This window comes from Hypanus sabinus, chromosome 8 (assembly GCF_030144855.1).
Source record: "Hypanus sabinus isolate sHypSab1 chromosome 8, sHypSab1.hap1, whole genome shotgun sequence".
In the NCBI taxonomy this organism is placed as follows: Eukaryota; Metazoa; Chordata; class Chondrichthyes; order Myliobatiformes; family Dasyatidae; genus Hypanus; species Hypanus sabinus.
The window spans coordinates 172,770,673-172,786,096 of NC_082713.1; the positions used below are offsets into that span (position 1 = coordinate 172,770,673).

The 15,424-nt window shown below is 46.1% G+C and overlaps 1 protein-coding gene across 1 annotated transcript in view; it reads left to right on the forward strand.

Annotated features, from left to right (window-relative positions):
• The window catches only part of rfx4 (regulatory factor X, 4), a 126,885-nt gene that overhangs the window by 22,831 nt on the left and 88,630 nt on the right, over positions 1-15,424 (forward strand). The window contains exon 6 of the mRNA XM_059976613.1: positions 7,363-7,576. Coding sequence (XP_059832596.1) covers positions 7,363-7,576 — 214 coding nt within the window. The remainder of the gene's footprint in view (positions 1-7,362; positions 7,577-15,424) is intronic.

Here is a 15,424-nt window from a genome sequence, read left to right on the forward strand (position 1 = left end):
GGAGGCAAAAGTTTAAGGGTAACACGAGGGGGAATTTCTTTACTCAGAGAGTGGTTGCTGTGTGGAACGAGCTTCCAGTAGAAGTGGCAGAGGCAGGTTCAGTATTGTAATTTAAAGTAAAATTGGATAGATATATGCACAGGAAAGTAATGGATGATTATGGGCTGAGTGCAGGTCAGTGGGACTAGGTGAGAGTAAACGTTCGGCATGGACTAGAAGGGCTGAGATGGCCTGTTTTCGTGCTGTAATTGTTATATGGTTATATCTAGCTCCATCGATGGAGACACAAGAGATCTCACCTTGCACATATGAACTGCGAGAGGGTATCCAGTTATATTCCTGGTCAGAGCTTCTAATCTAGAACACACTACACTAGCTCCCTGAGGAGCGCTGGATGCAGGGTCTACTGGGAGCTCTGGTAGCATTAGTGTGTGCCATTGCATTGAATATTGAGTGACTGTAGTGGGTGTGGCTGTCAGGCAGTGATGTGGTGGGTGGTGGATGGTTCAGGGAAAGTCTCCTAGTCAGTTGAACCTGTTAACCTAGAAGAGTGAGGAAAGATCTTGTTGAAACCTGTTGAATGTTGAAAGGCCTAGATAGAGCGGATGTGGAGAGGATGTTTCCCATAGTGGGTGAATCGAGGACCAGAGGGTACAAATAGAGTGGTTTTTAGAGGATGTTTCCTATACTGTGGGAGTCCAGGACCAGAGGGCACAGCATCAGAGGAGAAGGTCATCCACTTTGAACAGAGATAAGAGCCGAGAGGTAATGTTGAAGCTATATAGGACCCTGGTCAGACCCCACTTGGAGTACTGTACTCAGTTCTGGTTGCCTCACTACAGGAAGGATGTGGAAACCATAGAAAGGGTGCAGAGGAGATTTACAAGGATGTTGTCTGGATTGGGGAGCATGTCTTATGAGAATAGGTTGAAAGAACTCGGTCTTTTCTCCTTAGAGTGTCGGAGGATGAGAGGTGACCTGACAGAGGTGTATAAGGAGATGAGAGGCATTGATCGTGTGGATAGTCAGAGGCTTTTTCCCAGGGCTGAAATGTCTAACATGAGAGGGCATAGTTTTAAGGTGCTCGGAAGTATGTACAGAGGAGATGTCAGGGGTATTTTTTTTACACAGAGTGGTGAGTGCGTGGAACGGGCTTCCAGCGACGGTGGTGGAGGCGGATACGACAGGATCTCTTAGGAGGCTCCTGGACAAGTATATGAAGCTTGGAAAAATAGAGGGCTATGGGTAAGCCTAGGTAGTTCTAAGGTAAGGACATGTTGGGCACAGCTTTGTGGGCTGAAGGGCCTGTATTGTGCTGTAGGGTTTCTATGTTACAGGAGAGGGCAGGAGAATGGGATGAGAGAGATAATAAATCAGCCATGATGGAATGGGAGGCAGACTTTATGGGCCGAATGGACTAATTCTGCTCCTGTGTCTGATAATCACACAGTTTCTCTGCCACACTGTTACATCGTACTGAGTGGCAGGTGTTGTTCATGCCCCAATGCGGAAATAGGGTGTGGGCCCTGACCCTGCAATGCGAGTGGGTTCTGCAGTGAATGTTCAGGTCCTGAGCTCTGTGCTTAGGTATGATAAATGCCCACGTTAGTTGCCACTTGTTGGCACAGACGTCCAGTAACCTGGCACAGGAAGAACCCACAAGGCACACATCGGCGGCTCCAGGGATGAGACCGGATGTGAATTGGGGGTCCGCTTTGTTGAGCACCTCCACCGCATATGCAAAAAGCAGAATTTACTGGAGGCCTACCATTTTAATTCCTATACCCATTCCTGTTCCAACATGCTGGTGCATGGCCTCCTTTTCTGCCAAGACGAGGCCAGTCTTAGATTGGAGGGCAACAGCTCATATTTTATCCAAGAGTAGCTGGCATGAATATTGATTTCTCCAAATTCTAGTAAAGTTCTCCCCCACTTCCTTCTTTTTCAATTCCCCACTGTGACCTTTTACCTCTTCTCTTCATAGGCCTATCACATCCCTGGTGCCCCTCTTCCTTCACGTTCTCCCAAGGTCCACTTTCCTCTCCTATTAGATTCCTTCTTTTTCAGTCCTTTACCTTTCCCACCTATCACCTTATTTTATCCCCCTCTCCCCCACTCACCTGGCTTTCCCTATCATTTTCCTTCCCCTTCCCCCACCTTCTTATTCTGGCATCTTCTGCTTCACTCTTTCCAGCCCTGATGAAGGACATTGGCAAAACGTCGACTGTTTACTCATGTCCATAGATGCTGCCTGAGTTCCTCTTGCACTTTGTGTGTGTGGCTCCTGGGGGTTTTGGGACGCTGGATGTGACGCATGAAGATGCAGGTCGTGTCTCCTGAAATTGGCATCCAGGTTGGCACAAAGCTGATGGGTTGAATGGCCTTTTCTCCTACTGTATGGTTGTGATCTACCGTGCCTGAGATGGGGCTGCTAGTTCCTCACTGGCAGGGGCAGGCCCTGGCCCAGGGATTGGGCACATAGACTGTCCACCATCACCTCGTCTACCACATCTGGTAACGTATTAACCAGCCTGGTCACCAAGTTAGCAGAATCTCTTGTGTTTATGATGTGCTGCTCCGCTGAGAAGTCTCTTCGAGGGATGTCTACCCTGAAGAAGCTTAAATCTTCTTTTCGATGGGAGTTCAGTGAGGCCCACTCTCACTGCTCCTCCTCTGTGATCTCTGCTGCTCTCCTGTTGTTCAACCATATACTCACTAAGACTCACTCTTCACCTGTCACCTTCTAGCTTATCGTCCTCCCCCTCACCCACCTTTTAATTCCAGTCCTGATGAAGAGTCTCGGCCCGAAATGTCCAAAGTGTACTCTGATCATGTTCAGCTCATCCAGCTAGTGATCAGCACCTCATTTTCCCACCCGGAGACAGCAGTGCGTCAATCAGTCTGTTGCACAGCGAGGGTTAACGGGGAAGTACTGGAATCTTCTTGTGGAGGGTGGGGATTTGGTGCTGTCCTCTCTCTTCCAGCCAGTCGGGAGTGTGAACCGCTGTCAGGTCCTGGTGGAAGTCTTCCGGGACATGGGTCAGGGAGCGGTTGGTCCCTCCAAACCTCAGACCAAAAATCCCTTTCTGATCCTCACATTAACCCTGTCCTGGCTCAGTCCCCGCTGATCGGCTCTGACCCGACCCGACCCACCTATCAGATATGCCCAAGCCGTCATGTCTGACTTGACCCACGCTGCATTTGTGCTGTTCCATGGCACACTTGTGCTGTAAATGCTCCGGTTTACACGGGATATCCTACCCTCTTCCTCATGTTGGGTGTAGTTTAGAGTGAGGCCACTCAGCCTGGGGACTCTGCTCTCCCACTCAAGGAGACGATTTTCCACCTCAGAGACAACTTTCCTGTACTCTTCCATCCCTCATCAGTAATCTCTCTGATCCCATCTGGCACGTACACAGGAGCTGAGCCCAAAGGTTTCACTCCACCTGAGTGAAGATATTTCTTCCCCCCGATGCACCATCAATAACTCTCTCTGAGACGTAAAGGCGAGATATCGGCTTTTATTGACTGGAAGAAGGAACCAGCAGTGAGTGACCATCATACTACATCCTGGAGACTGAGAGGCCGGGCCCAGGCTCTGATCACCTTTATACAGGGGTCTGTGGGAGGAGCCACAGGAGCAGTCAGCAGGGGGCGTGTCCAGACAGGTATATGTAGTTCACCACACGGGGTCTGTGGGAGGAGCCACAGGAGCAGTCAGCAGGGGGGGGTGTCCAGACAGGTATATGTAGTTCACCACACGGGGTCTGTGGGAGGAGCCACAGGAGCAGTCAGCAGGGGGGGTGTCCAGACAGGTATATGTAGTTCACCACACGGGGTCTGTGGGAGGAGCCACAGGAGCAGTCAGCAGGGGGCATGTCCAGACAGGTATATGTAGTTCACCACACGGGGTCTGTGGGAGGAGCCACAGGAGCAGTCAGCGGGGGGCGTGTCCAGACAGGCACACGTAGTTCACCACACCCCCTCAGAGCTGAAGCCACTGCTTGTCCCCAGCCGGCAACCCCTGGTCAAGTCACTCAGTGGAAACTCCCTCTGTTTGTAACACCAGAGACTGCAGATGCTGCAAGTCCAGAGTAACACACTCAAAATGCTGGAGGAGCTCAGCAGGTCAGGCAGCATCTATGGATGGGAATAAACAGTTGACATTTCAGGCCAAGACCCTTCATCAGGACACGGAGGGAAGAGGGAAGATGCCAGAATGAGAAGGTGGAGGGAGGGGATAGGAGGACAAGCTGAAAGGTGATAGGTGAAGCCAGGTGGGTGGGGAGAAGGGGATGGAGTAAGAAGCTGTGATGTGAGAGGTGGAAAAGATTAAGGGCTGGAGAAGAAGGAGTCTGATAGGAGAGGAGAGTGGACCATGTAGGAAAGAAAAGGAGATGATAGGTAGGTGAGAAGAAGAGGTAAGAGGTCAAAGTGGAGATTAGAAAAGAGAAGGGGGAGGGGTACGATTCCTAGAAGGGAAAAAATGATGTTCATGACATCAGGTTGGAGGCTCCCTTGATGGAATATGAGGTGTTGCTCCTCCAGCTCCCACGTTTACTGTGAACCTTGGGCAGTTCTCTGTTCAGTGAGGTCACATTTCATTCTTCTAAACTGAAAGAAGATGAGTCTCCTCAACCGTGCACTCACATCCCTCGCCACCTCCCCCTCCTGAGCATTCTGGGAATTTGAGTTGCAATCACTCACACCCCTCGCCACCTCCCCCTCCTGAGCATCCTGGGAACCTGAGTTGCAATCAAAATAAATTTATTTTCAAGAACATGGATACACTGACATTCATTTACTTGCAGGCATTTACAGTAAAAAACAAAGAAACAAAAGAATCAATGAAAAAACACATACAACATGGACAATGTGCAAAAGATAACAAACTGCAAGTACAAAGAATAATAATAAATGAATAAACAAAGAATAACTATTGAGAATATGTGATTAAGAGTTCTTGCAAGTGAGCCCATAGGTTGTGGGAGCAGTTTGGTGATGGGGTGAGTGAAGTTACCCCCTCTGGTTCAAAAGCCTGATGGTTGAAGGGTAATAACTCTGCCCGCAGTAAGGATCTCCTTCCCTGGGTAACATATCCAAACTGTACACAATACCCTGGCAGTAGCCTCACTTCTATAATGTGCTAACTCTTTACCTTTGTAATCCAGTGATGGAAAAACTGGGAAAAAAAGTTAAATGTTGTAAAATTAGCCTGTAGACAGCCAATATGGATGAATAAATTCTTCTCAGGCTTTCAGCCGGGCAAAAGCCCAAGAAGAGATTTTTCATCATATACACTAGGAAAACACTAGATCCTTTTTCAGCCGATACAGACTTCATTTACTGGGTGGATGAACTTATTTTACAGCCCATCGTTTACAACTCATGCTCTCAGTATTATTTATTTTTTATTTGCACAATTCGTCTTCTTCTGCACCTTGCTTTTTGTCAGTCTGTGTTCATGAATGTTTAATCATAAATTCTCTTGCATTTCTTTATTTTCCTGTGAATTCCTGCAAGAAAATGAATCTCAGAGATATATGCAAAGTTTGATGATAAATTTACGTTGATTTTAAGATCTTCGAGGGTGGATCCAGGGGTGTGCAGGGGGAACCAGTGGATGAGGTGTGCCTGGAGTGTTTATGATAAGACCCTACACAGTGGTTGCTGAACGGGTTCAGGGTTCATGGAATTGGTGGTGAGTTGCTGTGGTAGTCATCAGGGCCTCCCTCTCCCCTATTTGTGAAATTTACTGGGAGGGTGGCAGATGAAGGGCCTGAAGCATTGTTGAGGATCCCTACCACCCTCTTGAACCATTACCATCAGGGAGGACGTACAGGAGCATCAGGACTCAGGCTTCCAGACTGGGTAACAATTTCTGCCCCCGGGCTGTGAGACTAATGAATACCCTGCCACCACTCAGGTCTCGTCACTAGGACAGTGAGCTGTTCACCTGTGCTGTGCACTAAATGCATTTTGAGTATTCTTGGCAGTGTGGAGGATCAGAGGATTCTTGGGTTCAGGTCTATAGACCCCTCAAAGTTGCCATGCAAATTGATAGGGTGGTTAAGAAGGCATACGGGTATTTGCCTTCATTAGTCTGGGATTGTGTTTGGTAGCCACAAGGTAATATTGCAATTCTACAAATATTGTGTTAATTTCTGGTCACCATTATATGAAGGATGTGGAAGCTTTAGAGAGGATGCAGAGGAGATTTACCAGGACGCTGCTTGGATTAGAGAGCACGTCTTATGAGAATAGGTTAAGTGAGGTAGGACTTTTCTCTTTGGAGTGAAGGAGGATGAGAGGTGCTTTGATAGAGGTGTACAAGATGATAAGAGGTATAGATGGAGTGGACAGCCAGAGATTTTTTCCCAGAGTGAAAATGGCTAAAACAAGGGGGCATAATTTTGAGATGATTAGAAGCAAGTATAGGGGGGTGTCAGAGGTAATTTCTTTACACAGAGTGGTGGGTGCCAGGGGTGGTGGTAGAGACAGATACATTAGAGGAACTTAAGAGGCTCTAAAATAGGTACATGGGTGGTAAAAAAATCAAGGGCAATGCAGAAGGGAAGCGTTAGATTGCTGTTAGAGTAGGTTAAAATGTCAGCCATATTGTGCTGTATGTTTTATGTTCTAGAACTGCCCCTCCCCATAGTGGGTAACACTCCCTCAGTACTGTCCCCTTCACTTTTACAAACATAAAATTATAAGACATTGGAGCAGAATCAGGCCACTCAGCCCATCAAGTCTGGTCCACCATTCCATCATGGCTGATTTATTATCCCTCTCAACCCCGTTCTCCTGCCTTTTCCCTGTAACCTTGGACACCCTGACTAATCAAAACCTATCAATCTCTGCTTTAAACATACCCAATGACTTTGCCTCCACAACCATTCCTGGCAATAGATCCCACAGATTCACCATCCTCTGGATAAAGGAATTCCTTCTCATCTCTGTTCTAAAGGGATGTTTCTCTTTTCTGAGGCTGTGCTGTCTGGTCCTTGGACTCCCCCACCTTAGGAAACCTTGTCTCCATTCAGTACCACCCTTCCTAAAATGTTACCCCTCGGTGTTGACTCTCTCACAGGGTGACTATCCGTCTGACAGTGTGGTGCTCGTCAGGACTCGCCCTCTAATCTCACGGTACTCCATCATCAGTCTGCCTCTGACTGTGCCACAGTCCCTTGACATTATCAACCCCTTCAGTGCTACACTGGAGTTTCAGCGTTTGACTTGGTTATGTGTGTGAGATGGACCCATACCCTCTCACTGCCTCTCGTTACCAGCTCAGGCTCCTGGCCATATGTCTGTGTCAGCGCTGGTGATGTTGTAACTCTGTGCGTTTGCTGTCTACAGGTACCATTATTACGGGATAGCAGTAAAGGAGAGCTCCCCTTACTACGACGTGATGTATTCCAAGAAAGGGGCTGCCTGGGTAAATGAGACTGGCAAGAAGGAGGTGGCGAAGCAGACGGTAGCTTACTCACCCCGCTCCAAGCTGGGTACCCTGTTGCCAGAATTCCCAAATGTCAAGGATCTAAACCTGCCAACCAGCCTGTCAGAGGAGAAGGTAAAATGGAGCCCAGGCCCCAGCCTCTGTCCCAGAGGAACTGTTTAGGATTGTTTAATGTCATTTCCAGTACACAGGTGTAAAAGAGAACAAAATAATAGTTACTCCAGATCAGATATAGCACAAAAAACACAGCAAGATAAAACACACCATAATAATTTATATACACAGATAGATTGTATGTCCATGAAGTGACACTAGGCACAGGAGTGTCTGTATGTAAGGTGGCTGTCAGGAAATGATAAAGTAGTGGTGGTTGGGGGTGTGGAGGGGCGGGTTACTGGGGGAGGTGTTGATCAGTCTTACTGCTTGGGGAAAGTAACTGTTTTTAAGGCTAGTGGTCCTGGTGTGGGTGCCAGCGTAGCCTCTTCCCCGATGGGAGTGGGACAAATAGTCCATGAACAAGGTGGCTGGGATCCTTCATGATGTCACTGGCCCTTTTCCAGTTCTTTTCTGTATATATGTCCTTGATGACGGGTAGGCTGATGGCTGTAACTTGGATGAGGAAGTAGAAGGGTGGGTTAGTAAGTTTGCTGATGCCACAAAGGTTGAGGGTGTTGTGGATAGTCTGGAGGGTTGTCAGAGGTTACAGCTGGACATCAATAGGATGCAGAACTGGTCTGAGGTAGCAAATTGAGTTCAACCCAAATAAGTGTGAAGTGGTTCATTTCAGTAGGTCAAATATGAAGGCAGAATATAGTATTAATGGTAAGAATCTTGGCAGTGTGGAGGATCAGAGGGATCTTGGGGTCCATGTCCACAGGCCATTCAAAGCTGCTGCGCAGGTTGAGTGTGTTGTTAAGAAGGTGTATGGTGTGTTGGCATTCATCAACCGTGGGGCTGAGTTCAATAGATGGGAAGTAATGCTCCAGCTATATAAGACCTTGGTCAGACCCCACTTGGAGGACTGTACTGTGTTCAGTTTTGGTCACATCATTACAGGAAGGATGTGGATACTATAGAGAGAGTGCAGAGGAGATTTACAAGGATGTTGCCTGGATTGGAGAGCATGCCTTATAAGAATAGGTTGAGTGATCTCGGCCTTTTCTCCTTGCAGCATCGAAGGATGAGAGGTGACCTGATAGAGGTGTATAAGATGATGAGGGGCATTGATTGTGCGGATAGTCAGAGGCTTTTTCCCAGGGCTGAAATGGCGAACACGAAAGGGCAGAGTTTTAAGGTGCTGGGGAGTAGGTACAAGGGGGATATCAGGGGTAAGTTTTTCACACAGAGAGGTGGGTGCATGGAATACACTGCTGGCAGTGGTGGTGGAAGCAGATACAATAGGGTCTTTTAAGAGCCTCTTAGGTAGGTAAATGGAGCTTAAGAAAAACAGAGGGCTATGTGGTAGGGAAATTATAGGCAGTTTCTAGAGTAGGTTACACGGTCGGCACAACATTGTGGGCCGAAGGGCCTGTAATGTGCTGTAGATATCTATGTTCTATTTTCAATGCAAAATTTATATTCCAAGTACATCTATGTCACCATATACAACCTTGAGATTTATTTTCTTGCAGGCATTTACAGGAAAACAACAGAATTTACAAAAAAGAAATACAATAGAATTTACAAAAAACTACACAAAACAGAGATTGACTTACAACCAATGTGCAAGTGAAGAAAATGTGCATATAAAAATAACCCTGGGGACATGAGTTGAGGAGTCCCTGAAAATGAGGCTGTAGTTTGTAGATTTGGTTTAAAGTAGTGGTAATTGTAGTTATCCACATCATTTCAGGAGCCTGATGGGTGAAGGGTAATAAGTGTTCCTGAACCTGCTGATGTGGGACCTAAAGCCCCTGTACCTCCTGCCTGATGGTGGTGACTAGAGAGCAGGGCCTCGGTGGCTGGGGTCTTTAATGATGGATGCTGCCTTCTTGTGGCAGTGCTCTGTGTAAGTGTGCTCAATGGTAGGGGATTTTAGACCACGAGACATTGGAGTAAAATTAGAACATTCAGTCCATCACCTCTGCTCTGCCATTTCATCATGGCTTATCCGTTTCCTCTCAACCCCACTCTAGTGCCTTCTCCCTATAACCTAGCATGCCCTCATTAATCAATCTCTGCATTAAGTACACCCATTGACCTGACTGCACAGCCACCTGTGGCACTGAATTCCACAGATTCCCTACACTCTGACTAAAGAAATTCCCCCTCATCTCCTATCTAAAGGGACGTCTCTTTATTCTGAGGTTGTGTCCTCTGTTGCTAGACTCCCCCACCATAGCAAGCATCATCTCCATATCCATTCAGTCAAGGCCTTTCAACATTTGATATGTTTCAATGAGATCCCTCTCATTCTTTGAACTCCAGTGAGTACAGGCCCAGAGCCATCAATTGCTCTAAACTCTTCATTCGCAGAATCATTCTTGTGAACCTCCTTTGAACCCTCTCCAATGTCAGCACATTCTTTCTTAAATAAGGGGCCCAAAACTGCTCATAATACTCCAAGTGAGGCCTCACCAGTACTTTATAAAGCCTCAGCAATGCATGCTTTTTGTATTCTGGTCCTCTCCAAATGAATACTAACATCACATTTGCCTTCCTCACTACTGACTCAACCTGCAAATTAACCTTTAGGGAATCTTGCACAAGGACTCCCAAGTCCATTTGCAGCTCAGATTTTTGAATTTTCTCCCCATTTAGAAAACAGTCTATGCTTTTATTCTTTTTACCAAAGTGCATGACCACACACTTCCTGACAATGTATTCCATCTACTACTTCTTTGCCAATACTCCTAATCTGTCTAAATCCTTCTGTAGCCTCTCTACTTCCTCAAAACTACATGCCCCTCCACCTACCTTCACATCATATGCAAACTTGGCAACAATTCCATCGTGCAAATCATTGACATGTAATGTAAAAAGAATCGATCCCGACACTGATCTCTGTGGAGCAGCCAACCAGAAAAGGCTCCCTTTATTCCCACTCTTTGCCTCCTCCCACTCAGCCACTGCTTTATCCATGCTAGAATCTTTCCTGTAGTACCATGGGCTCCGGTTAAGCAGCCTCATGAGTGGCACCTTGTCAAAGGCCTTCTGCAAAGCCAAGTACACAGCATCAATCAATTCTTTTTTTGCCTATCCTGATTGATATTTAGAACCATAGAACACAGCACAGTACAGGCCCTTCAGCCCTCCATGTTGTGTCGACCCATATAATTCTTTAAAAAAAGTACTAAACCCACACTACCCCGTAATCTTCCATTTTTCTTTCATCCATGTGCCTGTCCAAGAGGCACTTAAATGCCCCTAATGTTTTAGCCTCCACCACCATCCCTGGCAAGGCATTCCAGGCACTCACAACCCTCTGTGTAGTTAAAAAAAACAACTTACCCCTGATGTCTCCTCTAAACTTCCCTCCCTTAATTTTGTACATGTGCCTTCTGGTGTTTGCTATTGGTGCCCTGGGAAACAGGTACTGACTATCCACCCTATCTATGCCTCTCATAATCTTGTAGACCTCTATCAAGTCCCCTCTCATTCTTCTACGCTCCAAAGAGAAAAGTCCCAGCTCTGCTAACCTTGCTTCATATGACTTGTTCTCCAAACCAGGCAACATCCTGGTAAATCTCCTCTGCACCCTCTCCATAGCTTCTACATCCTCCCTATAATGAGGTGACCAGAATTGAACACAATACTCTAAGTGCAGTCTCACCAGAGATTTGTAGAGTTGCAACATGACCTCTCTACTCTTGAACTCAATCCTCCTGTTAATGAAGCCTAGCATCCCATAGGCCTTCTTAACTACCCTATCAAGCTGTGCAGCGACCTTGAGGGATGTATGGATTTGAACGCCAAGGTCCCTTTGTTCATCCACACTCTTAAGTAACTGATCATTAATCCTGTACTCGGTCTTCTGGTTTGTCCTTCCAAAATGCATCACCTCACACTTGTCTGGATTGAACTCTGCAGCCTGTCTATATCCTCTTGTAACCTTCGACAACCTACAGCTCCATCCACAACTCCTCCAATCTTCATGTCATCTGCAAACTTACTCACCCATTCTTCCGCCTCTATATCCAGGTCATTTATAAAAATCACAAATAGCAGGGATCCCAGGACAGATCCCTGCAGCATTCCACTAGTCACCAACCTCCAGGCAGAATACTTTCCTTCCACAACTACCCTCTGCTTTCTTCCTTTAAGCCAATTTTTTATCCAAACAGCCAAGGTTCCACTTATCCCATGCCTCATGACTTTCTGGATGAGTCTCTCATGAGGGACCTTGTCAAATGCCTTGCTAAAGTCCATGTAGACCACATCCACTGCCCTACCCTCATCAATTTCTTTTGTTACCTCTTCAAAAACTCAATCAGGCTCGTGAGGCACAATCTTCCCTTCACAAACCCATGTTGACTATCCATGAGTAGACTGTACTTCTCCAAATGCTCGTAGATCCAATCCTTAAGAATCCTTTCTAATAGTTTGCAAACCACTGACGTAAGACTCACCAGTCTATAGTTCCCAGGTTTCTCCCTATTACCTTTTTTAAACAAGGGAAATATATTTGCTATTCTCCACTCCTCCAGCACTTCCCCTGCAGACAAAGAGGATTCAAAGATCATGGCTAATGCTCCTGCGATCTCTTCTCTCAATTCCCACAACAACCTGGGGTGTATCATATCCAGCCCTGGGGATTTATCAATCTTAATGTTTTTAAGAAGATACAGCACTTCATCTTCCTTAATTTCCACATTGTCCAGCACACAGGCCCGTTCTACTTCAACCTCATCCTGATCAAGATCCTTTTCACTTGTGACTACTGAAGCAAAGTATTCATTTAGGACCTCCCCAGCCTCCTCCGCCTCCAGGCACATGTTGCCCTCTTTATCCTTTAGCGGACCCACCTTTGTTCTCCTAGTCTTCACATACGCATAGAATGCCTTGGGGTTCTCCTTAATCCTACATGCCAAGGCCTTCTCATGCCCCCTTCGAGCTCTCCTAAATTCTTTCTTTAGCTCCTTCCTGGCTACCCTATATTTCTCATAAGCCCCTCCTACTTTCTGCTTCTTATATCTAACATATGCTTCTTTTTTCCTCTTGACGAGTTGCCTCACGTGTTTCATCAGCCATGGTTCCCTTATTCTACTATTTTTTACTCGCCTCAGTGGGACAAACCTATTCTGAACCCAGCTCAACTGGTCCCTAAACTTCTGCCACATTACTTCTGTGCTTTCCCCTTTGAACATCTGTTTCCAATTTACTCCCGCCAGTTCCTGCCTCATCCCTTCAAAGTTAGCCCTTCCGCAGTTAAGCACTTTACCATTTTGTCTGATTTTATCCCTTTCCATAGCTATGCTGAAGCTAAGGGAGCTGTGGTCACTCTCACCAAAATGCTCCCCCACCAAGAGGTCTGTCACCTGGCCAGGTTCATTACCCAGAACTAGATCCAGTATCTCCTCTCATCGGCCAGTCCATATACTGTGTCAGGAATCCTTCTTGAGCACACCTGACAAATTCAGCCCCATCTATCCCCCTTGCACTCAGGAGGTTCTAGTCAATATGAGGGAAGTTGAAATCACCCTTAACTACTACCCTGTATTTCCTGCTCCATTCTAAAATCTGCCTGCTTATCTGCTCCTTGGTGTCCCAAGGGCTATTTGGGGGCCTATAAACTACTCCCAGTACAGTGATTGATCCCTTCCTATTTCTGACCTCCACCCAGACTGACTCCGTGGACACTCCTTCTGCAGCGTCCTCCCTTTCTATAGCCGTGATACCACCCCTGACCAGCAATGCCACTCCCCCCCCCCCACCTTTCTACCTCCCATCCTATTCCTTTTAAAACACCTGAACCCCAGGACCTGCATCATCCAATCCTGCCCTTCCTCCAACCAAGTTTCAGCAACGGCCACAACATCGTAGTTCCACGTACTAATCCATGCTTTCATCCTCCTTGTTCCTAATACTCCTAGCATTGAAATAGACACATTTCAACCCCTTTAACTGGCTATGATTATGTTTCGTCCCCTGCCTGTCCTTCCTCATCAACTCAGAACTCTTAGTATCATGCCCTTGTCCTTCTACTTTAACCCCTGCACTCACATTCTGATTCCCACCCCCCCTGCCAAACTAATTTAAGCCCTCTCCAACAGCTCTATCAAACCTGCCCGCCAGGATATTGGCCCCCCTGGGATTCAAGTGCAACCCGTCCTTTTTGTACAGGCCCCAAAAGAGGTCCCAATGATCTAGAAATCTGAATCCCTACCCCCTGCTCCAAACCCTCAGCCATGCATTTATCCTCCACCTCATTCTATTCCTATTCTCACTGTCACATGGCACAGGCAGTAATCCCGAGATTACTACCCTTGAGGTCCTACTTTTCACCTTCCTTCCTAGCTCCCTGTAGTCTTCCTTCAAAGAATTCCAACAGATTTGTCAGGCAAGATTTTCTTTCAAAGAAATTATGCTGACTTTGTCCTATTTTATCATGTGCCTCCAATTACCCTGAAACCACATCCTTTACAATTGACTCCAACACCTCTCTGGGCCAACCGACCTACAATTTCTTTTCTTCTGCCTTTTTCCCTTCTGGAAGAGTGGAGTGACATATATAATATTCCAGTGCTCTGGAACCATGCCAGAATCAATTAATTCTTGAAAGATCTATTGCCTCCACGATCTCTTCAGCAACCTCTTTCAGAACATTAGGTTGTAGTCCATTTGGTCCAGGTAACTCTTCCACCTTCAGACTTTTCAGTCTCCCTAGTCATAGGGAATATCCAACATACTGCTAGTGTCTTCCACAGTGAAGACTGATGCGAAATACTTATTCTATTCATCTGCCATTTCCTTCTCCCCCATTATTACCTCTCCAGTATCATTTTCCAGTGGTCCAATAGCTACTCTCTCCTCCCTTACTCCTAATATTATCAGGGAAAAAAGGAATCCTCTTTAAAAAAAAAGTACTATTGTTTAGCTTACCTTCATATTTCATCTTTTCCTTCTTTATGACTTTTTTAGTTGCCTTGTGTTGGTTTTTAAAAGCTTTCCAGTCCTCTAACTTCCCACTTTCTGCTCTATTATATGCCCTCTCTTTGGCTTTTATGTTGGCTTTGACTTCTCTTGTTAGCCACTGTTTCATCATCCTGCCTTCAGAATACTTCTTCCTCTTTGGGATATATGTATGCTGCACCTTCCAAATTGCTCCCAGAAGCTCCAGCCATTGGAGCTGTGCTGTCATCCCTGTAAGTGTCCTCTTCCAATCAGCTCCTGTTTCATGCCTCTGTAATTTCCTTTACTCCACTGTAATATTGATACATCTGACTTTAGCTTCTCCCTCTTAAACTGCAGGATGAATTCTATTATATTATGGTCACAGCTTCCGTAAGCTCTCTAATCAAATCCCATTCATTACACAGAATAGCTGATCCCTAGTGGGCTCAACCGTAAGCTGCTCTAAAAAGCCACCGTTTTGGCACTCTACAAATTCTCTCTCTTGGGATCCAGCACCAACCTGATTTTCGCAATCTACTTGCATATTGAAATCCCCTTGACTATTGTAACATTGCCCTGCTGATGTGCATTTTCTATCTCCCATTGCCATTTGTAACCCACATCCTGGCCTCTGTTCAGAGGCCTATATACAATTCCCATCTATGTCTTTTTACCCTTGAAGTTTCTTAACTTTACCCACAAGTATTCTACATCTTCTGATCCCATGTTACCTCTTTCTAATGATTTGATTTCATTTTTTACCAACAGAGCCACGCAACCCCCCTCTGCCGATCAGCCTGTTCTTTCAATACAATGTGTATCCTTAGATGTTAAGCTGCCAGCTACAATCTTCTTTTAGCTATGACTCAGTGATGCCCATAAATTATATATGCTAATCTGAAACTGTGC